Source organism: Eucyclogobius newberryi, unplaced genomic scaffold (assembly GCF_026437365.1).
Source record: "Eucyclogobius newberryi isolate DKJ021-1_F unplaced genomic scaffold, fEucNew1.0.hap1 SCAF_9, whole genome shotgun sequence".
NCBI classification, from domain to species: Eukaryota; Metazoa; Chordata; class Actinopteri; order Gobiiformes; family Gobiidae; genus Eucyclogobius; species Eucyclogobius newberryi.
In genome coordinates, this window is record NW_027316532.1 from 11684316 (window position 1) to 11712128 (window position 27813).

A 27813-nucleotide genomic window follows, 5' to 3' on the forward strand; every position below is an offset into this window, starting at 1 on the left:
CCTACAGCCTAAAATCATGTGTTTCAGGTGTTTCTTGCAAGATGATGACATCCTGGTCCTGGCTCCTCCCCTTCCTGTCAGCATCATGCGTCCTGTCAACTGAGCTGCCCGGGGTCAAAATCCGGATCACAGACCGAGGCCTGGACATGTGTAAGGAACATTATAACATTATAACATGATTAGATATGGCACAGATGAGTTTTAGACTGATTACCTGGACTTCAGGGTCACTCAGGGGCCCAGGACTTGAAATGAGCTTCAGACTTAGGAATTGTGCATTATAGACTCACCTGGCCTCGCCTGATCATAGATGCTGCCGTAAAGTTACAGGCACAATACAACAGAACTAGCCTCGCTAAAGCTAATAAAATGGTCAAATTTGATAGGTCTTTACATCACTGAGCACTCAAAGCAACACACACCACGCCAGAAATGAACCCCAGTCCACACAACACACTATTTTTGTAATCTACATACAATCTATTCTAGAATAGACCACTTCCTTATTTTAAATAACGATATCTATATTAATGTAGAATTATAGGGAAAACACACTTGTGTGTATTATTATTGCAGTGCATTTATGTAGCGCTTTTCTACCTTTAAGGCGTTCGAAGGGCAATGATCACACAGGATTTATTTACTCTAGGAAAGGCAGGTTTATGTGTAAAGCACAATTCATACACAAGGCAATTCGAAGTGCTTCATACAACAGGAAAACATTTATCAAATCACAAAGAAATCACAGAAATCGCAAAACAAACAACAATTAAAGTCCTTTCAGTCGTACACACGGCAGACTGAGGCCTGTTTCTCATCTCCAGGAAGACTTCAAGATTTTAGCTGCATAAACCTGAAGTGCAGATTCCCCATGTTTAGCCCTGACTCTGGCACCAGCAGGAGGCCGGTCCATGTTTAGTCCTGACTCTGGCACCAGCAGGAGGCCGGTCCATGTTTAGTCCTGACTCTGGCACCAGCAGGAGGCCGGTCCATGTTTAGTCCTGACTCTGGCACCAGCAGGAGGCCGGTCCATGTTTAGTCCTGACTCTGGCACCAGCAGGAGGCCGGTCCATGTTTAGTCCTGACTCTGGCACCAGCAGGAGGCCGGTCCATGTTTAGTCCTGACTCTGGCACCAGCAGGAGGCCGGTCCATGTTTAGTCCTGACTCTGGCACCAGCAGGAGGCCGGTCCATGTTTTCTCCGGACTCTGGCACCAGCAGGAGGCCGGTCCATGTTTAGTCCTGACTCTGGCACCAGCAGGAGGCCGGTCCATGTTTAGTCCTGACTCTGGCACCAGCAGGAGGCCGGTCCATGTTTAGCCCTGACTCTGGCACCAGCAGGAGGCCGGTCCATATTTAGTCCTGACTCTGGCACCAGTAGGAGGCCAGTCCATGTTTTCTCCGGACTCTGGCACCAGCAGGAGGCCGGTCCATGTTTAGTCCTGACTCTGGCACCAGCGTGAGGTCCCTGAGATCCTCAAAGTCCGAGATGGTTCATATGGTACTATCATGTCCGAGATGTACTTTGGTGCTAGGCCATGGAGAGACTTGTACACAAGCAGAGCTGCTTTAAAGTCTCTTCTCTGAGCCACAGGGGGCAGTGCAGAGACCTGAGAACAGGACTAATGTGATGGTACTTCCTGGTTCTGGTCAGGACCCGAGCAGCAGCGTTCTGGATGTACTGCAGCTGTTTTACAGCTCGTTTGGAGAGACCAGTGAGCGGCCGTTACAGTCTAATCTACTGGAGACAAACGCATGGATAAGTCTCTCCAAGTCTGGTTTGGACACTATACTTGATTTTGGCAATGTTTTTTAGATGGTAAAAAGCTGCTGATGTTATTGATTTGATGTGTTAAAGTTCAAGTCTGAGTCCATTATTACCCCCAGATTTATAACTTGGTTTGTAGGTTTTAGAGCGAGACTCTGGAGGTGACGCTAACACTTTCTCTTTGTTTCTGTGACAAAGACGATGATTTCAGTCTTGTCTGAGTTCAGCTGGAGAAAGTTGTTTTGCCTCCACACACTGACTCTGGCACCAGCAGGAGGCCCTCTGGCACCAGCAGGAGGCCCTCCGGCACCAGCAGGAGGCCGGTCCACACACAGATCTGTTGGATGCTGTGACAGAGTGAATCCACTGGTCCAGATTCACCTGTGACAGTGAAACATAGATCTGAGTGTTGCTGGATTCAATTTATCTGAGAAAACAAGAAAGGGCGTGGTCGTGTAGATCAAAATATTTTTTTCCCTGACATTACAGACAAATACTAATGAAAACAGTCTGTCCCTAACACGTACACGGAGTCCAGATAGGTGCTCTGACAGGAACTCTCGTCTCCCCCTCGCGCTGGACGATATAAACAGACATGGCAAACCTCTGTCTCCTTCTTGTTCCGCAGACTGTCTTCAGCCAACTGAGTTTTAGTCTGTTTGCTCCTTCCAAACATGTGATCCTGTGGTTCTCCACTGAGATGTACTTATACTTTCCCACTCTTCATCCTCCAGAACAAAGTGACCCTCTCTTTCCCATTGACCCTTCATGTGTCAGTAGTGACTGTCCAGACTCTTCATACATTTGTATAATTTAGATATTAATCACCTTGAAATTTCAGATTTATAAGATTTAATGATTGTTTCAGTCAAAGGGCTGTGATGGTCATCATATTTTTTTATATCTTGATTATAATAACTACTTATTTGTAAAAACCTGTAAAAGTCCTGTTTTATAAGCCAAAGGATTCTTTCAACTCCTCAAAGCTCTTCAAAGGATTCTCCTTACAATCTGGTAAAAGACCTTTATACCGTTTGTTGAGTTTGTGCTGTTAGTGTGACATTTTGAACGTAAGCCAAGAAGTTACAGATTTTAACATCATTTTGTTTGTATGTCTTGATCAGCTCCTTCCATGTTATAAGAACAGATTTCACCCAGGGATTCTTCACTTCCTCCGTAAGACTCAAAGCGTCTGTCATCTGCCAGTAAGACCTGTACAGGAACCCCCGGCACCACATTACTCTCAGTATAAGACCTGTACATAAACCCCCGGCACCACATTACTCTCAGTATAAGACCTGTACAGGAACCCCCGGCACCACATTACTCTCAGTATAAGACCTGTACAGGAACCCCCGGCACCACATTACTCTCAGTATAAGACCTGTACATAAACCCCCGGCACCACATTACTCTCAGTATAAGACCTGTACATGAACCCCCGGCACCACATTACTCTCAGTATAAGACCTGTACATGAACCCCCGGCACCACATGACTCTCAGTATAAGACCTGTACATGAACCCCCGGCACCACATTACTCTCAGTATAAGACCTGTACATGAACCCCCGGCACCACATGACTCTCAGTATAAGACCTGTACAGGAACCCCCGGCACCACATTACTCTCAGTATAAGACCTGTACAGGAACCTAAGGCACTACATTACTCTCATGTATAAGACCTGTACAGGAACCCCGGCACCACATTACTCTCAGTATAAGACCTGTACAGGAACCCCCGGCACCACATTACTCTCAGTATAAGACCTGTACAGGAACCTCCGGCACCACATTACTCTCAGTATAAGACCTGTACAGGAACCTCCGGCACCACATTACTCTCAGTATAAGACCTGTACAGGAACCCCCGGCACCACATTACTCTCAGTATAAGACCTGTACATGAACCCCCGGCACCACATGACTCTCAGTATAAGACCTGTACAGGAACCCCCGGCACCACATTACTCTCAGTATAAGACCTGTACAGGAACCTAAGGCACTACATTACTCTCATGTATAAGACCTGTACAGGAACCCCGGCACCACATTACTCTCAGTATAAGACCTGTACAGGAACCTCCGGCACCACATTACTCTCAGTATAAGACCTGTACAGGAACCTCCGGCACCACATTACTCTCAGTATAAGACCTGTACAGGAACCCCCGGCACCACATTACTCTCAGTATAAGACCTGTACAGGAACCTCCGGCACCACATTACTCTCAGTATAAGGCCTGTACAGGAACCCCCGCAGTTAAGCATCAGTGATCAATATGAACATCATAGACCACTACACCGTATTGTATAGCTTAACCACAACCAGCTAGATCCATAGATCAAACTCATACATTTGTTATAAATGTTAGGAACGCAAGGTCAGATGCCCACTCTTCATAAAAACAATGTTATGGCTTCTTTGCAGCTCAATCTGCTTGCATACAGCCAAGCGAGCTATTCAAAATGGGAGCTATAGGTTGGAGATCCCTGCTGTACAGGCTTTACTGGCAGATGACAAACGGTTGAGCCATTTGGAGGAAGTTTAGATTCCCTGGGTAAAATCTGTGGTTACAACAAGGAAGAAGCTACTCAAAACTTACAAAGAGGTTAAAATCTTACACTTGTTGGCAAATGATCAAAGTTTTGCACCCAACAGCACAAATTTGAGATTCAAGGCCTGGATTACAAAAGGTATAAAGTTTTTTCTTTACCGGATTGTAAAAGAAAAACACATGAAAAGCTTTGATATGATGAAAGAATCCTTTGGCTTGCACAGCGGAACCACAAAACCCCCGGTTAAAAAGACGCATCACTACTGCGTTTATTTATGTGTAAATATCTCGCAGAAGACATTTGGTGTTCAGAGAGATAAGTTTGAGGGAGGTTTTGTTCTGTCTGTACGTACACCTTTAGCAAGAACTCCACCTAAAGTTTCATAAATGAGAACTTTACTCAAACTGTGAGGATTCAGTGATTTAGTGACTACTACTCCTCGCTGCAGGATTGTTCTTGATCCATGTCTTGTCCATTCCCTGCCTGTCTTCTAAGTATTCCGCTCTCCTGTCCCTTTTCCCACAGTGAAGGCGGAGACGCAGCGCTTTGTGGAGCAGGAGATCAGCGACATTGTATTGCCGGAGATGATGGGCAAAGAGGGACGCTTCCAGTACACCATCACAGAGTACGGGTTCTGCTGCTGCCTCCTCTGCATACTTGCCCTGAAAACACACAAAAATATATTATTAATCAATCAATCAATCAATCTTAAGTATAGTTCCACTAGCAAGGACCATGACACCAAGGTTAGGATGCAAAGTGTTTATTGACATATGAGAAACACAGAAACCCCCTCGAATGTACATAAAGTGGATGCCGTTTTTGGGCTTCTGGCGATGTGGGCTGCGGGTTCCTGGGCCTCGTTACCCACATCTAGGATATAAAACAATATAATTAGAAGAGGGTGGAAGGGAGGGGCTACGAAGCCACAAACGCTGACGTGTCTGACCTGGATTCTTAAATAGTGTAGCCCACTGGAGGGGATGTAGACCACTGGAGGGGATGTAGACCACTGGAGGGGATGTAGACTGGGTGTGGTCTTGCTTCCGTCTATCAACTTATCGATCATTGAATCACACTGAAACAATGACGGTCTATCTCAAACAAGTATTTCTTATTTTGACCAACAGCTGATGTAGATGTTTTTTCTATGAAAGGTTCTTAAGGTCTTTTTCTATTTGGTGCATAAAGTGCAACAGGCAAAACAGCAGCTTGTTTTTTTTGTCTTGATCCTGAGTCCGTCTTCACACAGTTTAACTGTGGTTTAAATAGCTGTTGTTTGGGTCTGATGTAATGCCATGATCTCAGCATTAGATTGTTTGTTCACAGATAAAGGAAAAGTACACAGTAAATAAGTATTGGTCCTATATGATAAATATGACACAAAGATATGATCAGGATGGATTAAAATATATTCACAATTGCCCCTTTTGATCACATCCACACATGTGTACGTCAGCAAAACCATGAATGCAAACATTTAATGATAATAACCCATCCAGGATATAAAAAATGTGTGAGACAGGAGCATACCCCGTCAAACACATGGTGGGATGTTGTAATCAGGTCCGTCATATTCAGGATAAGGTATATGAGTCTTGTGATTATCAGAGTCAGAATGATCACGGGCAGAAGATGTGTAGGTTACTTAGTAATGGTTAGTGATCTAAAACAAAGAATAACATTCAGGACATAGACAGTAACAAGGATAGTGATGAAAACAGAAACAACAGTGTGTGCTCAAGGGCCAACCAGGACAACCAGGCAGACCACAAGGGGCACAGGTGGTGGTAGATGACTCTGGTTTGACATTGGTTGACTCATGTTCATCATTTGTGACCCTTGAAATTGGGGACTTTGGTTTGGAACCATTTGATGGGGACTACCTTGCACTCCCCTCTGAGGGTAGTTTTGTGCCCAATGTCCGGACCCAAAGCAGTTTAAGCATTGATTAGGAGCCACATTAAACCTGCTTTGTCCTCTTCCAGTTTCTGGCCCACACCCGATAGAGGATGGTAGAGGATGGTAGAGGATGACTGAAGCAGGTGTTTTTGGGGTTTGCATTTGGTCTGTGAGCAGTGATGCCACATGTGGTTGTGCCATCTTGGTTGTACGTGTCCCATGACCATTTGAATCACCGCAGCAAGCTGTTGGACACTGGATTCTCTTCGGTTGCCACAATCATAATCTTGGTTGAATTATTTTCCTACTTCATATTCACATATTCTTGGAGCTTTTTAAATTGTAGTTTGAGTGTTGCCACTTCCTTTTCCTGCACATCCTCATTCAGTCCTTTCTTTTCCGTCAGGTATTTGGTAACTTGATGTTGGCAATGGGCATCAAACAACATCCACCAAATGATCAGTGTTGCTGGTTCCTGGTTGTGTGGGCTCTCCAGTTGCATCATGGAACTGTGCTTTAGCTCTTTGCTTGTAGGTGAACTAGCCATCTGTGTGTTGGGTGCAGGTGGGGTGAATTTAGTTCAGCACCAGGGTTAATTTAACATTCTTGGTGGCAAGTTGTGTGGATGCTCTAACTGGAGCGTTAACACTTGAATACTTCAGAATGGACTTTGGATGCTCGTCTGTTGCTCTCAAAAGAATTGCAGACACATCTCCCCAACAGAGAGTTTCTCCTGCAGTATTTGTGGTCAATGCTCTGAGGAAGGCCGGTGCACCTCGTGTCAGTTATAGCAGTTTTTAACTTCAGCCCATCCAGATCTTTCAATGTGAATGGTTGGTGTGCTGCTTGGTTATTTGCAGTCTTACGGTGCAACGAGAGGAAGAGTCTCTTCATCACTGGAAAACTCATCATCTTCTTCCTTTGTGGACGGGGAGAGGTTGAAGTTCTCCACTCAGGAAAGCCTTGTCATTGTCATGCTCATCCACCAATACTGTGAATGTTCTCACCATATATTGATTTGGTGTTGACACAAATGGGTTTAAACCAGTTTTCTCCTGTTGTTCTGCTCCTCTATGCGTTTGGAACTTCTCCTGTGCTTTCTTTCCTTTCTGAGCTTCTATCAGTTCGGCTTCCCCCTTTTGTTTATGTTTCTTTGCTTCTTGTCTTCTGCATGGATTCTTTCTGCTCTCTTTATCGGTGCTCGAGCTCCGGTCTTTGTTTTGTTTTGTTCACTGTTATTCGCTGCACAACTCGTATGTTTCTTCTTCTAAGCGTCTGCATCCTCCACCATTTCTGTGGATGCTTTGTCTATGATAGGCAGTGAAAAAGCAGCAAGGATCGTCCTCAATGTCTTTATCGTGTGCATAAGGGGAAACAGTAGCTTGTTTCATTGTCTTGATCCTGAGTCCGTCTTCACACAGTTTAACTGTGGTTTAAATAGCTGTCGTTGGGTCTGATGTAATGTCATGATGTCAGCATTAGGATTTCACAGTTCACAGATAAAGGAGAAGTACACAGTAATTAAAGTATAAAGTATTGTGTCTCATATGATAAATATGAAACAGAGATATAAACGCAATATATGCAGGAAAATATCACTCACTGACTGCCTGCAAGCGCACTAATCCTTCCTGCCCCATGTTGCTTCTGGCCCCTGGATGCCTGACTGTGCATGTCTGTGTGCTTGTGTGTATCCTCAGTATAAAGATTACAGACCTGGACCTCACTAGTGTGGACCTGGGCTTCATCCCCTCAGTGGGACTCCTGTTTAACGTGCAGAACTCCTCCATCACCCTGAGTTTCCACCGCCGCATCCTCTACTGGTTCTTGTAAGTTCTGTCTTTAACTGAAATGTTCTTCATTAGGACTTTTAGAAGCTACTCTCTGTCTTTGTAAGCTATGACACAGGTCTGATCAACGCCTCAGCTGAAGGGGTCAACATCCACACTGCCCTGACCCTGATCCGGGACCTGGATGGAAGGCTGAAGATTGGGAACATCAGCTGCGATGCTAAGATCCGTCGCATGAAGGCACAGTTCAGCGGGACACTAAGGTAAAACAAACCAGAAGAGGACATAGTTAAACAGGACACTACATGAAGGGGTTCAACAGGACTCTGAAGGTTAATGGGCTGTGGTCAGTGGCTCGTAATGCCAATCCGATGGCTGCGCAGCCTCGTCGACCACATGAGCAAGTGTTGCTACAGCAAAACAGAATGAGCCAAAGCTAAAGATTAAAAACCTGTTTTAAGAAAACAGAAAAATTATGAAAAAGTTTGTTTTTTCATTGCACTCTATGGAGAAAATACTTTCTGGATTGCTGAGGATATTTTTTTGCTGCAGTACCAATGGACTGCCCACTGCGGCTCACTGGTTAATACTCCATGCCATGCAGGAGAGTGTAGTTCAACAGGACACCTCAAGAGGGCGTAGGTTAGCAGGGAAATAATGCATCCTTTATACTCAGTGTGTAAGGTAAACCTCTGGGGAAAGAATACTGACACTGATTGGAATCCATAAAATATCTGTGTTTGCTGAAAACCGAACAGGAAAATATATTACTTTTATATTTTTATATAAAAGCATGATGTTAAAAATGCATTAAAAATAAATGCTCAGGTTTATCTGTTGAACACATTTCACCAGAAAACTAAGAGCAATTCAAATCTGTCTGTATTTTATACTCTTCTGTGTGTGTTGCAGTAAAGTGTATGACTTCATGGCCAGTTTCTTGACCACTGGGTTGCGCTTCCTTCTAAATCAGAAGGTCAGTTTGTCCCAGCCCTGTCCCTGTCCTTGTCCTGTCGTCCTGACTGTATGTGGGCTGTTCTCTGACCTCTCCTCTCTTCTGTCCCCTAAAGCTTTGCCCAGTCCTGGACAATGCAGCTCTGGTCCACGTTAACTCCATGCTGGACACTATCCCTGTGCGCTCTGAGGTGGATTACTACATCGGCATAGACTACTCCCTGCTGAGTGACCCGCGGGTGACCGAGCGCAGCCTGGATATGGACTTCAGAGTAACTTTTCACACCATACACTACACAGCTAATGCATCTGCTGGATATTGTATGTATGTGTTTGTTTTACCCCCATGGGACTACAAATATAAACCAGTTCTGAGCTGCAGCTGGAGTGTTCACATACATTCGAGTCTATATCCATGTCGCGTGTCACAACTGTTCCATCACAGGACTTTTCATTAGAAATGTATTTCATATAGTTTCCTGACAGAAGTTACATGTGTGCAGGTACTATAGAAACAGAAGAAGTGACAAGACACAACCCTGAGGAATACCAGTGTGGGGGCATTTGTATATTTGAAAGTACCTGGATCCTGTCTGTTAGAAGACACAAGCGGAAAACTGTCTGAGGAAATGGTTCAGTCCGTCTGTCTGCAGAGCAGGATGTCCAAAAACTAAAGTTTATAGACTTTTTGTAGAGCTACCATAAGAAGGAAGGGCTTTACAGCACAGCACAGGGAGGAGTTTGGCCGCATGGCATGTTGGACATCTGTGTGTTGTGCATGGCATGTTAGACATCTGTGTGTTGTGTTTCCTCACTGACACTAAGTCGTAAATGAGTTCTACTCCGGTGGGTTCATAGAGGCAGTGGATGAGATCAGTCCTGACTGTTTTTTATTTAATTCTTTTAATGTATTTCTTTCTTCCATAACATATAAAATGCAGTTTGTATATATAAGATGCAGCCACATCTAATTAGTGAAAAGGAGCAGAAAGAGGAGCAATTTAATGTTATAGGAGTATCTAATGTAAAGTCTTTGGATGTTGTCTTAGCGAACGTGTCTCTGCAACATTCAGTGCGTTTAAATCCAATACAATCAGACATCTTGGTGTGTAAACACTTCACTCTGATAGAAATCGGCGTTCAAAACCTCCGATTGAGACACCCAGATTATGCAGTTGTTTAATTGCACTGAAACTGGACAAGGCTTGTGCACATGCTCCACGACCCACGGCCCAAGACCCACGCTGACCTATGACCCACGCTGACCTGTGACCCCGGAACAAAATCATACAAGGAAGAACACAACACCAGGGTCAGCAGCACTTTATCTGCACAATAACTAACGCGGCCGTTACATACGAGATGAACAAAGCTGTGACTGCTGCTGTTCCAAAATGCACATGACAGTTGTTTATATGTGACTGGAATGGGGGAGGGGCGTATTAGTCGCTGAAACGACGCATATCGCCACCTAGTGTGAGGAGGACGACACGTTCTTGTCAGGACTTGGACTTTCTGGTCTGCATGTTTACACTTGGACAAGGACAGAGTTTGTCCAAGACGTCAAAACCGAATGTTATTGAAACCGGTTTTTTTTGTAATTTTTTTTATTCTTTTTTATAAGTGTGTGGCGGTCGGGAGCAACGCTCTCGAGGTGGTCCCTCTGTTTAAGAAGGGGGGTGGAGGGTGTGTCCCAACTACAGAGGGACCACACTCCTCAGCCTCCCTGGTCTATTCCAGGTCCTGCAGAGGAGAATCTGACCAATCGTCAAACCTCAGATTAAGGAATCTGCAGTGATGTGGTCACTGTGTCGACTGTTGTGGTAAAGAAGGAGCTCGAAAGGCAAAGCTCTCGATTTACCTCTGCATTCCTACTGTCATCAGGGACAGGACAGGGACAGCACAGGGGCAGGACAGGGGCTGGACCGGGACAGGACAGGGGCAGGAGAGGGACAGGACAGGGACAGGACAGGGGCAGGACAGAGGCAGGACAGGGACAGGACAGAGGCAGGACAGAGGCACCCCTTGTGTTGCATCAGAGTTTATAATTGTCCTGGAGGTTCTGAATTGGCTTTATTTGCTTTTTAAACTGGTGACTCCATGTTTCTGTGTCTTGTGGACTTGTGTGTATTCTACTGCTTAGTTTACAGATAAACCTTTCATAACCTCTTCTCAGTACTGCTTTAAATGCCAATATCAAAAAACATACAAATTTACGTTTTATTCTTGTGCTGTCCTAAAGTCCCGTGTCCTCTAGACGCTTCATACGGAACAAGTTCTTGATGGACTAAGCTAAACGTTTATTCATTCAACGCTCATGTACTCTGTGTTTTCAGGGCATGTTCTTCAGCCTGGCCCATGAGAACGATCACCTGCCGAACCTCGCGGTGGAGCCGGTGTTCCAGGAGTACAACCGTATGGTTTACCTGGGCCTGTCCGAGTACTTCTTTGACAGTGGCATGTTTGCATATTACAAGTCTGGAATATTCACTATGGACGTCGCTAATGAGAGGGTGAGAGACACTGCAGAGACAAACCTCCTAGAGAAACAAACCTGATGGGACATGTGCTGCAGAGACAAACCTGATGGGACATGTGCTGCAGAGACAAACCTCATGGGACATGTGCTGCAGAGACAAACCTCATGGGACATATGCTGCAGAGACAACCCTCATGGAACATGTGCTGTGGGAACATCATACTTTTTAATCACATAATATAATGTTTGCACATAATTTGACTAGATTAAGGCCTTAACTTGTCTGACCCTCTGACCCTCTGGTCACATGATGTTGCAGATGCCCCGGGATCTGGAGATGCTGCTCAGGACCACGTACTTAGGAGCCATTGTCATGATGGTGAGTGCAAAAGCGTTAATCCAGTGTCTTTGAGGTGTTGCCTCATGTGCTGAGGGAAAGTTGAGTAATCAGAGTCACAATTACATGAAATAATTGACAGTTTTGAAGTATTTTCTGCAGCATAAAGAAACAAAACTATTACACAACTATCAACGGCAGAGAATTTGTCCATCTAATGAAAGGGAATCATCAAGCACCATCATCACCCCTCCACCTGCCCCACTCTCACCCCTCCACCTGCCCCACACTCACCCCTCCACCTGCCCCACCTGCCCCACACTCACCCCTCCATCTGCCCCACTCTCACCCCTCCACCTGCCCCACACTCACCCCTCCACCTGCCCCACACTCACCCCTCCACCTGCCCCACCTGCCCCACACTCACCCCTCCATCTGCCCCACTCTCACCCCTCCACCTGCCCCACACTCACCCCTCCACCTGCCCCACCTGCCCCACACTCACCCCTCCATCTGCCCCACGCTCACCCCTCCACCTGCCCCACTCTCACCTCTCCACCTGCCCCACCTGCCCCACCTGCCCCACACTCACCCCTCCACCTGCCCCACTCTCACCCCTCCACCTGCCCCACTCTCACCCCTCCACCTGCCCCACTCTCACCTCTCCACCTGCCCCACTCTCACCTCTCCACCTGCCCCACTCTCACCTCTCCACCTGCCCCACACTCACCCCTCCACCTGCTACACCTGCCCCACACTCACCCCTCCACCTGCCCCACCTGCCCAACTCTCACCCCTCCACCTGCCCCACACTGACCCCTCCACCTGGCCCTCTCTCACCCCTCCACCTGCTACATCTGCCCCACTCTCACCCCTCCACCTGCTCCATCTACCCCACACTCACCCCTCCACCTGCCCCACTCTCACCCCTCCCCCTGCCCCACTCTCACCCCTCCACCTGCCCCACACTCACCCCTCCACCTTCCCCTCTCTCACGGTGTCATGGTGTCTCTTCCAGAACGCTGCTCTGATGAACGCGCCCATCGCTCTGTATCTGACTGTAACATCTCCACCCAAGACCTCCATCCGGACCTCGGGGGCCACCGTGTCAGTCACTGCTAATGTTCGAGTGATGCTCCTGCCGGCCGGGAAAGAGCCCATCCAGCTCAGCAGCATGACCATGGTACTGCCCCGCCCTGTTCTGGAAACATCCCTCATGTCCATTTGTGTCTGTTTTGAATATCGCCAAACGAAAGAGTAATTCTACTGGAATATAGTTACTCTCCACTGCCCGTGTGTTACTGGGACCTGTTAGATGTTACTGGGACATGTTAGATGTTACTGGTGCCTGTTAGATGTTACTGGGACCTGTTGGATGTTACTGGGACTTGTTAGATGTTACTGGGACATGTTAGATGTTACTGGTGCCTGTTAGATGTTACTGGGACCTGTTAGATGTTGCTGGGACATGTTAGATGTTGCTGGGACATGTTAGATGTTACTGGGACCTGTTAGATGTTACTGGGACATGTTAGATGTTACTGGTGCCTGTTAGATGTTACTGGGACCTGTTGGATGTTACTGGGACATGTTAGATGTTACTGGTGCCTGTTAGATGTTACTGGGACCTGTTGGATGTTACTGGGACTTGTTAGATGTTACTGGGACATGTTAGATGTTACTGGGATCTGTTAGATGTTACTGGGACATGTTAGATGTTACTGGGACATGTTAGATGTTACTGGGATCTGTTAGATGTTACTGGGACATGTTAGATGTTACTGGTGCCTGTTAGATGTTACTGGGACCTGTTAGATGTTACTGGGACCTGTTAAATGTTACTGGGACCTGTTAGATGTTACTGGTGCCTGTTAGATGTTACTGGGACCTGTTGGATGTTACTGGGACTTGTTAGATGTTACTGGGACATGTTAGATGTTACTGGGATCTGTTAGATGTTACTGGGACATGTTAGATGTTACTGGGACATGTTAGATGTTACTGGGACCTGTTAAATGTTACTGGGACCTGTTAGATGTTACTGGGATCTGTTAGATGTTACTGGGACATGTTAGATGTTACTGGTGCCTGTTAGATGTTACTGGGACCTGTTAGATGTTACTGGGACCTGTTAGATGTTACTGGGACCTGTTAGATGTTACTGGGACATGTTAGATGTTACTGGTGCCTGTTAGATGTTACTGGGACCTGTTAGATGTTACTGGGACCTGTTAGATGTTAAGTATATGTTATTTTTGCTTTCTTCTCCAGGAGAACAAATTCAACGCCAAAGTGTCGATGAGAGGGAAGAGACTGGCTGTGCACGCTGACCTGCGGAGGTGAGCTCGAAGCTCAAAGCTCTACAACACTCACACTAGGGGCCGTATTTCCCCCCCCGGAGGGCCCGTTAACGTGGGCGTGGCGGAGCTCATGTCGTCACACCATGCAGTCGGTGCAGATGATGACAGCGCAGGGCGTGGAATTCTAGACAAGAGGTTTGATTATGCCAAAATATGAGGTGGAGTACCTTGAGGGCGTGGTCTGGTGTGTTGTGTGAATGACCAGTATCGTGACTAATACACTTCAAAACGAGTGCACTGGAGTCGTGTTACTGCCCCACATGGACGAGACAATCATGGCTCAATCATGGAGTGGCTCACATAGTCCATGTCCAGGGTGAGATCCGACCTGCTCGTCCCAGAGTCCTGGAGACGTACAGGTCCTGCAGAGATGGAAGTCTGCAGCCGATCACCTTCTCGGTGATGGAGGAGGTGATGGAGGAGGTGATGGAGGAGGTGAGGATGGACTCAATGATGGCCGTGTAGAACTGCACCATCATCAGCTTAATTTGTTTTACAGAGTCGTGGCTGGAGGTGCAACAGTTTGTGTACAGGGAGAAGAGCAGGGGAGATGGTACACAGCCCTGTGGAGCTCCTGTGCTGATAGTGCGAGTGTCTGAGACATTCTTCCCCAGCTGCACACACTGCCTCCGATCCGTCAGGAAGTCAGTGCTCCCCCTCCAGGTGGAGTCAGCGCTCCCCCTGCAGGTGGAGTCAGTGCTCCCCCTGCAGGTGGAGTCAGGCACGTTGAGCTGGGAGAGCTTGTCTTGGAGCAGAGCAGGAGGTGGTGTTGATGCAGAGCTGAAGTCCACAAACAGGCGTAGGTTCCCGAGGAGTCCAGATGCTGCAGGTCAGAGAGCCAAGTTGATGGTGTCGTCCACAGTCTGTTTGCCGGGTAGGTGAACTGCAGGGGGTCCAGCAGGTCTTAAGTCCAGTAATCCGGGGCTTCTTGGGGACAGGGACAATGATGGACGACTTGAAGCAGGTTGGGACATGGCATGACTCCAGGAGGTGTTAAAAATGCCAGTGAAGACAGGGGCCAGCTCGCCTGCACAGTGTCTTAAGGTGGAGGGAGTGACACCGTCTGGTCCAGCAGCTGAGGTGGCCACAGTGGGGGAGCGGGTGTCAAATCTGCAGTAGGAGTTCAGTTGCTGGGCCAGTTTTCTGTTGTCAGCAGAAGGGGGGGGCTCTGGGCTTGTAGTTGGTCAGAAGCCGGAGCCCACTCCACACAGAGGCAGGGCCACTCCACACAGAGGCGGGCCCACTCCACACAGAGGCGGGCCCACTCCATACAGAGGCGGGCCCACTCCATACAGAGGCGGGCCCACTCCACACAGAGGCAGGCCCACTCCACACAGAGGCGGGGTTGTTGTTGGAGAATTGCTTCGTCAGACACGTATTGTACTGCTCAATCCGTACTTTACATCTTTGTAGTGCCCTCTAGCTCCGCCCCTGTGCTCCGCCTCCTTCTGCCTCAGTCTCAGTTTAAGTGTGAACCAGAGTTTGTCATTGTTGTTGTTGTTGTTGTTGTTGTTGTTTTATGGCGGTTGGCATCCAATTGTTGCATTACCGCCAGACTTTATTCCTCAGACTTTTGTAGTCCTCAGACTGTCGTAGTCCGTAAAAGTACTCCTTCCATTGCTTTGGTGTTACAAAGCCCATGAGGTCATGATATGTCTTTGTGACCGGCTTTATTCCAGGGAGACTCTTCTTCATCTTCCTCTCCCTCTTTGACGTTCGGTGCTTTGGAAGTACAAAGCCCATGAGGTCATGGGACGTCTTTGTTGTTTTACAAAGCCCATGAGGTCACGGGACGTCTTTGTCGTTTTATCCTTTAGAAGTCCTTCTTCCATCACTTTGGTGTTTCTAGGCCCATGAAGTCAAAGCGCGTTAGAACATCCTCTTGCTCCTCATCCTCGGCTCAGTCTCCAACACCTCCCACCTCTATAAACGTTTACCCAGCCCTGTGCTACATAAGTAAGCAATTGATGTGGCGGTTGAGTTAAGCAAATCTGAAATCAAGCCTGTTATCAAGAGTCATGTGGTCGGCCTTTGGCAGGAATTTTGGAGCCACTGTGTTACTGGACGGCATCTCTATCACATACAGGGTAGTGTGGGTCCTTGCGGGTCTATGGGCAGGAACGCGTGGGAGGAAAGGGCCTTCGCCCGCATGAGGATTGGCCATACTGGACTCAATTGGTCACTGAGTAGGATAGGCAAACATCCGACCGGTCTGTGTGGTCACTGTCGGGTGCCAGAGACTGTCGAGCATGTGCTGATTTGCTGTGAGGCTTATGATAGGGAAAGGGCCGGGTTGGCCTTGTGGTTTCGGAATAATGGGCGGGAGTTCAATCTGCGGAACGTTCTGGCGATCCAGTCACAGGGTTTGTGTCAGGCTGTGGTTGCTTACTTATGTAGCACAGGGCTGGGTAAACGTTTATAGAGGTGGGGGGTGTTGGAGACTGAGCCGAGGATGAGGAGCAAGAGGATGTTCTAACGCGCTTGGACTTCATGGGCCTAGAAACGCCAAAGTGATGGAAGAAGGACTTCTAAAGGATAAAACGACAAAGACGTCCCATGACCTCATGGGCTTTGTAAAACAACAAAGACGTCCCATGATCTCATGGGCTTTGTACTTCCAAAGCACCGAACGTCAAAGAGGGCGAGGAAGGTGAAGAAGAGTCTCCCTGGAATAAAGCCGGTTGGTCTCTGACACAACAACTATTCTAGTCACAAAAACACATCATGACCTCATGGGCTTTGTAACGCCAAAGCGATGGGAGGAGTACTTTTACGGACTACGACAGAGTCTGAGGACTACGAAACGTCTGAGGAATAAAGTCTGGCGGTAATGCAACACTCGGATGCCAACCGCCATAAAACAACAACAACAACAACAACAACAACTGACACAAACCCTGTGACTGAATCGCCAGAACGTTCCGCAGATTGAACTCCCGCCCATTATTCCGAAACCACAAGGCCAACCCGGCCCTTTCTCTATCATAAGCCTCACAGCAAATCAGCACATGCTCGACAGTCTCTGGCACCCGACAGTGACCACACAGACCGGTCGGGTGTTTGCCTATCCTACTCAGTGACCAATTGAGTCCAGTATGGCCAATCCTCATGCGGGCGAAGGCCCTTTCCTCCCACGCGTTCCTGCCCATAGACCCGCAAGGACCCACACTACCCTGTACGTGATAGAGATGCCGTCCAGTAACACAGTGGCTCCAAAATTCCTGCCAAAGGCCGACCACATGACTCTTGATAACGGGCTTGATTTCAGATTTGCTTAACTCAACCGCCACATCAATTGATGGCCGCCTAAGGGAACGTTTAGCCAGTGCATCAGCCATTTCGTTACCATCCACCCCCACATGCACAGGGACCCAAAAGAAGGAAACCCTCACATCCTTCCTGGACAGGGAGAGCATCAGACAGAAGATGCCATTCAACACATCCTGTCTGCAATCCGATTTCCCAGATTTAATGCTTTGCAATGCAGAAAGGCTGTCAGAGGCCACCACAATGCCGCAATACTGCAAAGCAGATTCCGCCCGTTCCAATGCCAACCGTATCGCTATGAGTTCCGACGTGAAAACAGAAAGGCGATCTGTCAACCTCTTCTTGACCGCCAGCCCCAGGTCAGGCACAAAATAAGCGGCGCCAGTACGCCCACTCTCAGGATCCCTAGACCCGTCGGTATAAATAAACACATCACCTGAGTGCTTATCGATGAGCGCTTGAACGGCAAACTGCGGTGCCCTCCCAGCGACTCCTCTAAGCTTGCCATGCAAGCTAACATCAACAGGAGCCGGGACAAACTTCCACGGAGCTATAGCAGACAAAGCCACCGACGGGCTCACACGCAGATCACCAACCCCCGCAAGCCGCACCTTCGCATTTCCTACCTGGCTAAAAACCATACCGCCAGCCTCACTCTGCCCCCCATCAACCCTGAGAAAGTCCCTCACCGGGTGAGAGCTCGTATGACCTTGCACATTCACCCAGTAAGCCAACAGAAGTTCTAGCCTCCGGAGCCGTAACGGCAATTCCCCCAACTCAACCTGCAGCGCCGAGACAGGGGAGGTCCTAAAAGCCCTACAGCAGATGCGCAAGGCCTGGGCTTGCTCCACATCAAGCTTCTTTAAGTTAGTCTCAGCCGCAGACATGTAGGCTATACAGCCATAATCAATAGCCGCCCTCATGACGGCCCGATAAATACCCAGGAGCGACCTTCTGCTGGCCCCCCAGTCCTGGCCGGATAGACAACGAAGCAAGTTATTCACCCTTTTGCATTTACCACTGACCTCATCAATGTGCTGACGCCAACTAAGCCTCTCGTCAAAGGTGACCCCCAAGAACCTCACCTCCCTGACCTGTTCGAGCACCTGCCCATGTCGAAGGGAGACGTCCCTATGCCCATTGAAGAAACAGATCACTTGAGACTTCCGTACGGACAGTTTAAACCCCCACTTCAGGGTCCACTGCTCCACCTGCTGTATTGCCATTTGCAGTTTCGCCTCGTAAAACCGGAGATTCCTCCCTCTCACCCATAGAGCGCCATCGTCAGCATAAAGGCTCCTCCCAACAGACCCATCCACGTCGTCAAAGATGTCCTTAATCATAACATTGAACAAGATAAGGCTACACACACTCCCCTGCGGGATCCCATTCTCCACCCCATAGACCCCAGAGTAAGCAGCGCCCACTCTGGTTTGGATACGCCGGCCAGACAGAAAGCTCCGGACCCAGTTAAACAGTTTACCCTTCACACCACACTTCCGCAGCTTAATGAGGAGCCCATCCTTTGTCATTGTTGAAAGTGACTTTGGTGTGAGATGGTCAAATGCTGTCCTCACAGAATGTGTGACATCAGTGTCCGTGTAGCTCCTCCCAGTCTGTAATGTCCAAACACACACGTAGCTCCTCCCAGTCTGTAACGTCCAAACACACACGTAGCTCCTCCCAGTCTGTAATGTCCAAACACACACGTAGCTCCTCCCAGTCTGTAACGTCCAAACACACACGTAGCTCCTCCCAGTCTGTAATGTCCAAACACACACGTAGCTCCTCCCAGTCTGTAATGTCCAAACACACACGTAGCTCCTCCCAGTCTGTAATGTCCAAACCAAGCCCCCAGCAGCCAAGATGGCCGCCAATTCAAGTCAATGAGAGCTGCTCAGTGGCGCATGTCGCCAGTTAGCCTTTAGAACTCTTTGGACACTGCAGCCCAGAAGTGACGTAGGTCTGCGTCCGGTTAGCGTACCATGTGATTGTACTGACCAATCAGAGAGAGTTACTAGAGCAGCGCAGAGCACAGTGTGAGATAAAGCGAAATATTAAACAACTGGTTTTAAGAAAACTAAAGGATTTTGAACCGGAAAAAATAAATCTATTTATTGCAATGGCTCAATAGTTTAGAGTTATTATTCAGTGTTTTGTGGTTTATCGCAAATAAAATATAAAATCATAAAAAAATGTCTAGTTAGTAAACATTTTCACTGTCAATGGAAATAATTCTGGTCCTTATTAAGTACATGGAATGTATGATCTAAAATTGATTTCTTAAATTAAGGATTTTTAATCATATCATTCTACAACATGTCAAATGTATTCAGATGACATGTTTATCTACTTGCAAAACATGCTAAAGTCATGATTAAGTCCGTATTTAGGTTTCTTGTCTGTGTAATACAGATAACACTGATGGACACGAAACGTAACTGTTGGGTTCATTGCAGCGTTTCGCTCAGCTTGTGCACTCTCTCCCGTGCCATCTGACTGTGACATCTTTGCAGAATACTCAGTCTTGGTACACCAGGTATATAATGCAGGACAGGAGACAGGCGGTAGCCGCACTGTTCACTGCTCCGGTCCCGTGAGTGAAGTGAACAGGAGGTTCCGCCTTTATTAATTGAACAATATAGTGCTAACATGTAGTGGAACACATCGCTCTCTAACACCCCCACTCGATGGTGCCACTCACATTTCAATAAGCATTAGTTACCAAACATATAATCACAAAACTTTTCAATTTTGACCCTTGTGGCAGATTTTGTGAACACATCTGCGACCATGTTCTCAGTAGGACAGTACACAAGGAGTATTTTACCCTGCAACACATTAGACCTGACCACATTAGTCCCTTGGTTGTCCTCAAAGACCTTTGTTGTTGGTTCAAAGTTAGGGTCCATGTCCCTCAAAAGTTGTGTGAGGTAAAGTGCTTCTTGAATAGTAGCGGCTAGTGCCACATATTCTGCTTCACACGTTGACAGTGCAACAGTTTGCTGTTTCTTTGTTTTCCACGAAACAAACGCACCGTTCTGGCTTAGACTGTAGCAGTAGCCTGTAATGCTCTTTCTGTCCTCTGGGTCGTTGGCTCAGTCTGCATCAGAATATCCCATTAGTTGAAGTTTAGTGTCACATTTGTGGTAACACAAATTATAGTCCTTTGTCCCTTGTAGGTACCTGTACACATGCTTTAAAGCTGTCATGTGTTTCTCTCTGGGATCTGACAGATATTGTGACAATCTGCTCACTATCCAACTCACATCAGGCCTAGTACAAGTCATGATATAGATGAGGCTGCCCAACATACCCCTGTATTTTCTTTGATCAGTTTGATCCCCGTCTGGAGTCAAATCACACTTTATTTCACTAGGAGTTGCTCTGGATTTGCAATCAGACATTCCAAATCTTTCCAAAATTTTGGCAATGTATCTGGTCTGGTTCATTGTGATAGAACCCTCTTTTTGTGTGAAATCAATCCCTAAGAAATGAGTAAGTTGTCCGAGGTCTTTCATTTTAAATGTACTTTTCAGTTCCTCTTTGACCTCCTTTAAACACTTTTCATTGGTTGCAGCCACAACAATATCATCAACCCATACTAACAAAATTACATTTTCATTTTCGGACAGTTTTGTGTAAATACAGTGGTCTGCCTGACTTTGCACAAAGTTCTTCTCAAGCAAGAAATTGTGAAGCATAATGTTCCAATTTCTGCCCGACTGTTTAAGCCCATAGATTGATTTATGCAATTTACACACCAGTTGTGCACCATTTTTTGGTTTAGCCTGAAAACCTTCTGGTTGTTCCATGTATATTTCGCAGTCAATAGGTGCATGCAAGTAAGCTGCTTTAACGTCCATTTGATGCAGTTTCAAATCATGCTGTGCTGCCAGCTGCATCAGCACATGTAAGGAAGTCAAATTAGCAGTCGGTGAGAATGTCTCAGAATAGTCCAGTCCCTCCACCTGACTATATCCTTTCGCCACATACCTGGCCTTGTATGTTTCATTTCCCCGGTCATCTTCTTTGAGCGCATAAACCCACCTTCCCCCCACTGTCTGTCTACCCTCTGGTAACGGGACAAGTGAGAAGGCGTCATTTACTTTAAATGTCTCCATTTCATCTCTCATTGCCTTTTTCCAGTTGTCAGCCACTGGTGATGCCAGAGCCTCTTTAAAGGTTTGTGGCAGCCCAACTGTAGCTCTGTAACAGTAGTCGATAGTTAACTCACTGCTCTGCACTGTACATTCATAGTCATCCAAATACTTTGGTTTCTTTCTAATTCTACCTGTAAGTGGAGTCTGTGTATCAGTCTTTGCGTCACTGTCTGGGTTAGAAACCTGCTCGTTGTTTGTTTCTTCCCAGTCAGTCTGTGGTAGAGTCACTTCAGTTGGTGCCGTTACCCACTCAACGTAGTGGTCCTCTGCTTGGTCCATGTCAGTCTGTGTCTGCCTCTCAGTCACTTCTTTTGTTATAAAGTGGACCAATCTGTGTTTTTGAACTTTGTTCGTCTCTGGAAAATAAATCAGATAAGCTGGTGAATGACGGTCAAAACTCACAAAAATTCCCTTTTTGCCTTTTGGATCAAGCTTTTTCCTGTTTTGTTCATACACCACACAATCTGAACCAAACTTTTTCATTTTTGACAAATCTGGTCTTTTGCCAGTGAAAAGGTAATAAGGTGTCTCTTCTGTTCTCTTACAGTAACACCTGTTTCTTATGATGGCTGCAGTTCTAGCCGCATAGGGCCATAGCTCTTTTGGTAGTCCTGACTCTATCAACATGCAGCGCACCATTTCAAACAGTGTACGCCAGTTCCGCTCTGCAGTCCCATTCTGATGGGGAGAGTAGGGTGCTGACCTCTCATGCTTAATAGTATTGTCCAACAGTAGTGACTGATACTCCTCAGCAACAAACTCTGTCCCATTGTCGGATCTCAGGCGTTTCACTTTACCGTAAGGTGCTGTGTCGGCCAAGAACTGTTTTGTAGCTTCTACTGCCTTGTTTTTGTTTTTAAGGAAATACACATAGATTGCACCAGAAAAATCATCAGTGAAAGTGATCGCATATTTGTACCCTTCAGGTGACTCTGGGCTAATAGGCCCACCAAGGTCTGTATGTATGAGCTCTAAAGGGGCTTTGGCTCTTACATCTGCCTCTCTGTTTCTGCTCTGGATGAATTTTCCCTGAAGACATGTTTCACACTGATTTGGTTTGCACTTTCCATCTTTGATTTTCATGCCATCTACAACTGTTTCAAGTTTTACAATGTCACCATAGTTGCAATGACCCATTATCTCATGCCAAGTTTTCAGATCAAAACATGCATTACAAGAATCATTACAGCTCTCTTCCACAATGTCCAAATAGTATAGTCTGTCTTTTACCTTCATGTCACATGTGGTACCATCAGGGAGGATCATTTTGTTATTGTTCAACTCAAAGTTGAACTTAGCTCCTTTTGAAGCTGCTGCCTCCACAGAAAGGATGTTCTGTGGGTATCCAGGGATCAAAAGGTTATTGGTAAGCTTGACACTGACCACTCCGCCTCTGCTGTCAGCAAGTTTGATCTGGGCGTCGCCTTTCTTCAGCACGCTGCCAGTGATCCGCGATCCATCTGCCAGCTGCATGACGTGGTTCTTTGGCCAGAACGTCTCGTCGAATCTGGTGAAAGCTCTTTCGTTGGTGATGATGTGGGCAGAGGCACCGCTGTCCACAAGTAGTCCCTCCGGCTGGGCGTTGTGAGGTTGCCATTCCGTCGCCTTGAGTAAGAAGGTTTCCTCCTCTGTTCTCTGGTTGTCTCTAGCGCGAGAACTGTACTGCCCAGTGTCTTTTATGGCGGCCACCTTGCTGTTGTTTGGTGTAGCAGGAGCCCTGAAGTCACGTTGTGCTTTCTTCTCTTTGTATCTACAGTCTCTTGCTTTGTGCCCAACTTTATCACAAATAAAGCATTCCCCTTTGAAGTATTTCTTCTCCTTGTAGTCTTTAAACTTTGGTTTGACAGCTCTGTAGTTTGCGGTCATTACCTCGTCGGCCCGTGGTCTGCTGCGGTAGCGTAGCGAGCACTCGAAGCTCCTCAGCCTGGCTTTGAACTCGTTGAAGGTTAAAACTTCTCTTGTCTGAGTGACATGCACAGAAAATGGATTGTATTCGTCTGTGAGTCCTTTTAACACCATAGATACCAAGAGTGCATCACTGAGGGTCTCTTTAGCTCTGTTTAGTGCGGCCACTATCTTCTCAACACGTGCTAGATAATCCGCTAGCTCTTCCCCATTAGCCATTAGCACATTGGTTAGCTCCGTGTAAAGCCCCATGATCCGCGGCTTTTCTTCAGACTCAAAATGGCGCCTCAGTATTTCCAAACTTTTCTTTCCATCGTCTGGCGCCTCATATAGGATTAGCAAAAGTGTCTTATCATCCAAACATCCACACATTTCTGCATATGCTAATTCATTTTTCCTACCGGCCTCCACCGCCTCTTGTGGGTTAGCCGCTGCAGCTTCCTGACCTCCGAGGATAGCGTCTTTTAGGCCAATTGTTTTCAAGTACGCTAAAAATCTTGCCTCCCAGATGTGATAGCGGGCTTGGTCTCCGTCGAACCTCGGCGGCAGTCCGCGTCCGTGCATTGCTGTACCTGGGGTTTGCCTGGGCCCATAACCTGTTGGGTTCATTGCAGCGTTTCGCTCAGCTTGTGCACTCTCTCCCGTGCCATCTGACTGTGACATCTTTGCAGAATACTCAGTCTTGGTACACCAGGTATATAATACAGGACAGAAGACTCGTGTGTCGTTTTTATCGGTAGCCGCACTGTTCACTGCTCCGGTCCCGTGAGTGAAGTGAACAGGAGGTTCCGCCTTTATTAATTGAACAGAGCGTATCCCTACGCCGAACAATATAGTGCTTACATGTAGTGGAACACATCGCTCTCTAACAGTAACATCGATTAGTTTATACCTGTCAAAACATTCCATTTCCATAGCATTTATTACGTTATTTAGTTTTTCAGGCATAACAATTTCAAGACATCGCTTCTGAGTAATAGATCCGCGGTCCTCAGGTCCGTGGTGGTCATTAGTTTGATGATTTGTTCAGTTATTAAACTCATAGATTCATAGTTTTACGCCTGTAGCTTATTCGAGGCATTTGGGCTCATCCACGGAATCTCGGCCCGTTCACTTCACCTACACGCGCTCTGATTGGTCTAGACGGTCACGAGCTGGGCTAGAGCGGCGCGCTAGAGCATAGCCGAAGCTAACAGCTTTAAATGCGTTTTAAAGACACCTGAAGAATCTTAAAATTGGAAAAAGTCAATGACCCATAAATAAGTAAGAATTGCCGCCATATCCGACTTTTTTGAAAGCTCTACGTGCCCTGTTAGCCGAACACGAGCAGTTTTTAGTTACATTGCGCTCTAGGGAAAAAAGCTTTCTGGACGCACGATGCAGTACCAATGGAGTGGCCACTGCGGCAGTCTGCGACATGCTGAGGCTAGCCATACCCTATCCAGATATTATAACCACACTCCAAACACACTCGTAGCTCCTCCTCCTCTGCTTCATTGGTCCTCCTCTGCTTCATTGGTCCTCCTCTCTGAAGTCCTCACTACAGGTTGGAGAGCTTCAGCCTCTGTCTGTTCGTGGGGATCAGGTGAACCATGACGTGGTCTGACCAGCCCAGCGTGGCTCCGCCCACGGCGTGGAAGGCGTGGCTCACTGTTGTGTAGCAGTGATCAGTGTGTTCTGCTCTCTGGTCGGGACTTTAATAAACTGTCTGTACTTTGGTAGTTTGTGGCTGAGATTCCTCTTGTTAAAATGGCCCAGGATAAAACAGAAGGAGAAGATCCTCTCCACGCTCAGAACCTGCTCCACGAGCGCGAGCTCCGCCTCCTGCACGTTCACGCTCAGCGGGATGTAAACAGCCGCCAGGATGAATGAGACAAACTCACATGAGTAGAATGGTTTGCAGTTAATGAAGAGATAATCCAGATCAGGAGAGCAGTGTTTGGAGATAACTGTCACGTCTGAAGACCTGGAGTTGTTGATGCAGAAACAGACTTCGCCGCCTCATTGTTTTCTGGTGAGAGCTCTAAGCCGGTCAGAGCGGAGCAGCTGGAAGTCTTCCAGCTCCACGGCTCCGGCTCCACGGCTCCAGCTCCACGGCTCCAGCTCCAGCTCCACGGCGCAGTCCGGGACCGACTGAAGAGCAGCACCAGTTCATCCAGTTTGTGGGTAGTGAGTTCATGTTAGAGAGGACAATCCCAGGTAAGTGCGTTTTTGCGCCGCGTTTCCTCAGGCGCATGAGGACCCCTCCATTTTCCCTGTGCAGCGTCCCACAATTTTAGCCAAAAGAAGGGCTAGTTCTGCAGCAGATGGTAAAAAACTGGAACTGTGTCCCTAATGAACCCTAATGCACGCCCTGTACCCTCCATCCACATGCATGATTCAATAAAGACAGATCTAAAGTCCCAGAGGCAGGTGCAGATGGACCTGGGTGATATGCTCCTGTCCACAAAGCTGTGGACTTGGAGTAAAGACGAGGGACACACTCTGGAGGTTCAACGACTTTTTGGAAAAATGATGTCGACTTGTGAGGTTTTTTTTTATTTTTCATTCTATTTTGTTCTGTCTATTTTATACATAAACATTTGAAAACAAAATTAAATATATGAAATGAAGTGGACAGTGATGGACATTCTCTAATTGTCAGAGGGAGGCTGTTTGTCCCTTAGCTCTTTTGTCTTTTAAGTGTGAAGATTTCTCCGTCTCTGTCCCTTCCATCTCTGTCCCTCTATCCTCTGTACCTCCGTCTCTGTTCCTCTGTCCTTCCGTCTCTGTCCCTCTGACCCTCTGTCTCTGTCCCTGACCCTCTGTCTCTGTCCCTTTCTCTCTGTCCCTCTGTCTCTGTCCCTCTGTCTCCATCCCTCTGTCCCTCTGTCCCTCTGTCTTCATCCCTCTGTCCCTCTGTCTCGAAACACCCAAAATCACAACAGCGGTTGCCTCGAAGGGCAACAGTGAGAACAGATTAAACAATGTTCTTAGGGACTTGTCCCATCACCCCCATGACAAATGTCCCAAGCTCCCCTGTCCTTAGGAAACCTTGAGGAGTTCCACAGTGAAGGAGAGATCCGACTCCCTCGGACGGACAATTTGCAGATGAACTGTGGCTGTGTCCCTCTGTCTCTCTGTCCCTGTGTCTCTCTCTCTCTGACCCTGTCCCTCTGTCTCTCTGTCACTCACTCTGTACATGCTCTGTCCTCAGGTTTAAGATCTACTCTAACCAGTCGGCTCTGGAGTCTCTGGCGGTGAGTCTCATGATGTCCCACAGTATTAAGTCTCAGGATGTCCCACATGTCTCATGATGTCCCACGTGCTTCATGTTGATGACTTGTGGCTTTGCTCTCCTCAGCTCATCCCACTTCAGGCTCCTCTGAAGACCATGCTGCAGATGAGCGTGGTCCCCCTCATCAACAGTAAGACTGTTCCTTCTAGTGGACATGTCTCTGTCTGCGTGAGTGTTTCTGAACTGTCCCACTGATGCAGATTGGACCAAACACGGAGTGAGGATTCCTCTGGCAGATGGGATGGACTTCATCGAGGAGGTGGTGGAGTACCATAATGTGAGTAGCACGATTCCTCCAAACATCAGCTGTGGCGCAGCACTCACCACACTCTGTCTTACACTCTGTCTCACTCTCTGTCTCACTCTCTGTCTCACGCTCTGTCTCACGCTCTGTCTCACGCTCTGTCTCACGCTCTGTCTCACACTCTGTCTCACACTCTGTCTCACAGGGCTTCATCGTGATCGGAGCAAACCTGCACTTCAGCAAAGGCCTGAGGGACATGATCCAGGGAAACACCACCAGAGCCTGAGAAGACATGTCCCTCATGTCACTACAGTGTAGTAGGCGGGGAATAGAAGATGTTTATCTAACATGAAAACGTAATTTTTGTACGAATGTTATTTACTTTCTGAGAGGTGAAATGTAAAGCTGCTGCCCGGTGGTCGAGTGGTCAGGGCATCAGCACATATGCCAGGCTCATGTCCTCCCGTCTCTCTCATCCGCTCATGTCCTCCCGTCTCTCTCATCCCCCATTTCATGCTCACCTGTCCTGTCTAATAAAGCCAGAACATTATCAGTCCTGTAGCACCTGCCTGAGGGTCACTCTGACAGGGTGAGGACCCGTCCATCCTGGTTCTACAGAGCTCCACCTACAGAGCTCCACCTACAGAGCTCCACCTACAGAGCACCACCTACAGAGCACCACCTACAGCAGTTTGGTGTACAGTGTCAGCCAATCACAGTGAAATGTCTTCTTTTTACACACAGCTTTAGGCCTGTTCACTCTGATAAAATAAAATATATATATATATATATATATATATATATATAT

General features: G+C 47.3%; 1 protein-coding gene across 1 annotated transcript; it reads left to right on the top strand.

Annotated features, from left to right (window-relative positions):
* On the top strand, positions 1 to 27430 carry pltp (phospholipid transfer protein). Its single transcript, XM_072438542.1, has 14 exons — positions 1 to 150; positions 4853 to 4952; positions 7930 to 8058; positions 8127 to 8282; positions 8932 to 8995; positions 9090 to 9245; positions 11310 to 11486; positions 11772 to 11831; positions 12808 to 12972; positions 14061 to 14128; positions 26681 to 26723; positions 26828 to 26891; positions 26962 to 27038; positions 27211 to 27430. The coding sequence occupies exons 1-14, from the start codon at positions 42 to 44 to the stop codon at positions 27289 to 27291; spliced, it is 1449 nt and encodes a 482-aa protein (XP_072294643.1). The 5' UTR covers positions 1 to 41; the 3' UTR covers positions 27292 to 27430.
* Positions 27431 to 27813: the final 383 nt, after the last annotated feature.

Excerpts from the sequence above, each read along its gene's own strand:
- pltp (XM_072438542.1), top strand. The coding sequence starts at position 42 with ATGATGACATCCTGGTCCTGGCTCCTCCCCTTCCTGTCAGCATCATGC. Across the intron at positions 8,059-8,126 it reads CGCATCCTCTACTGGTTCTT|CTATGACACAGGTCTGATCA; the intron begins GTAAGTTCTGTC and ends TGTCTTTGTAAG. Across the intron at positions 8,996-9,089 it reads GCTTCCTTCTAAATCAGAAG|CTTTGCCCAGTCCTGGACAA; the intron begins GTCAGTTTGTCC and ends TGTCCCCTAAAG.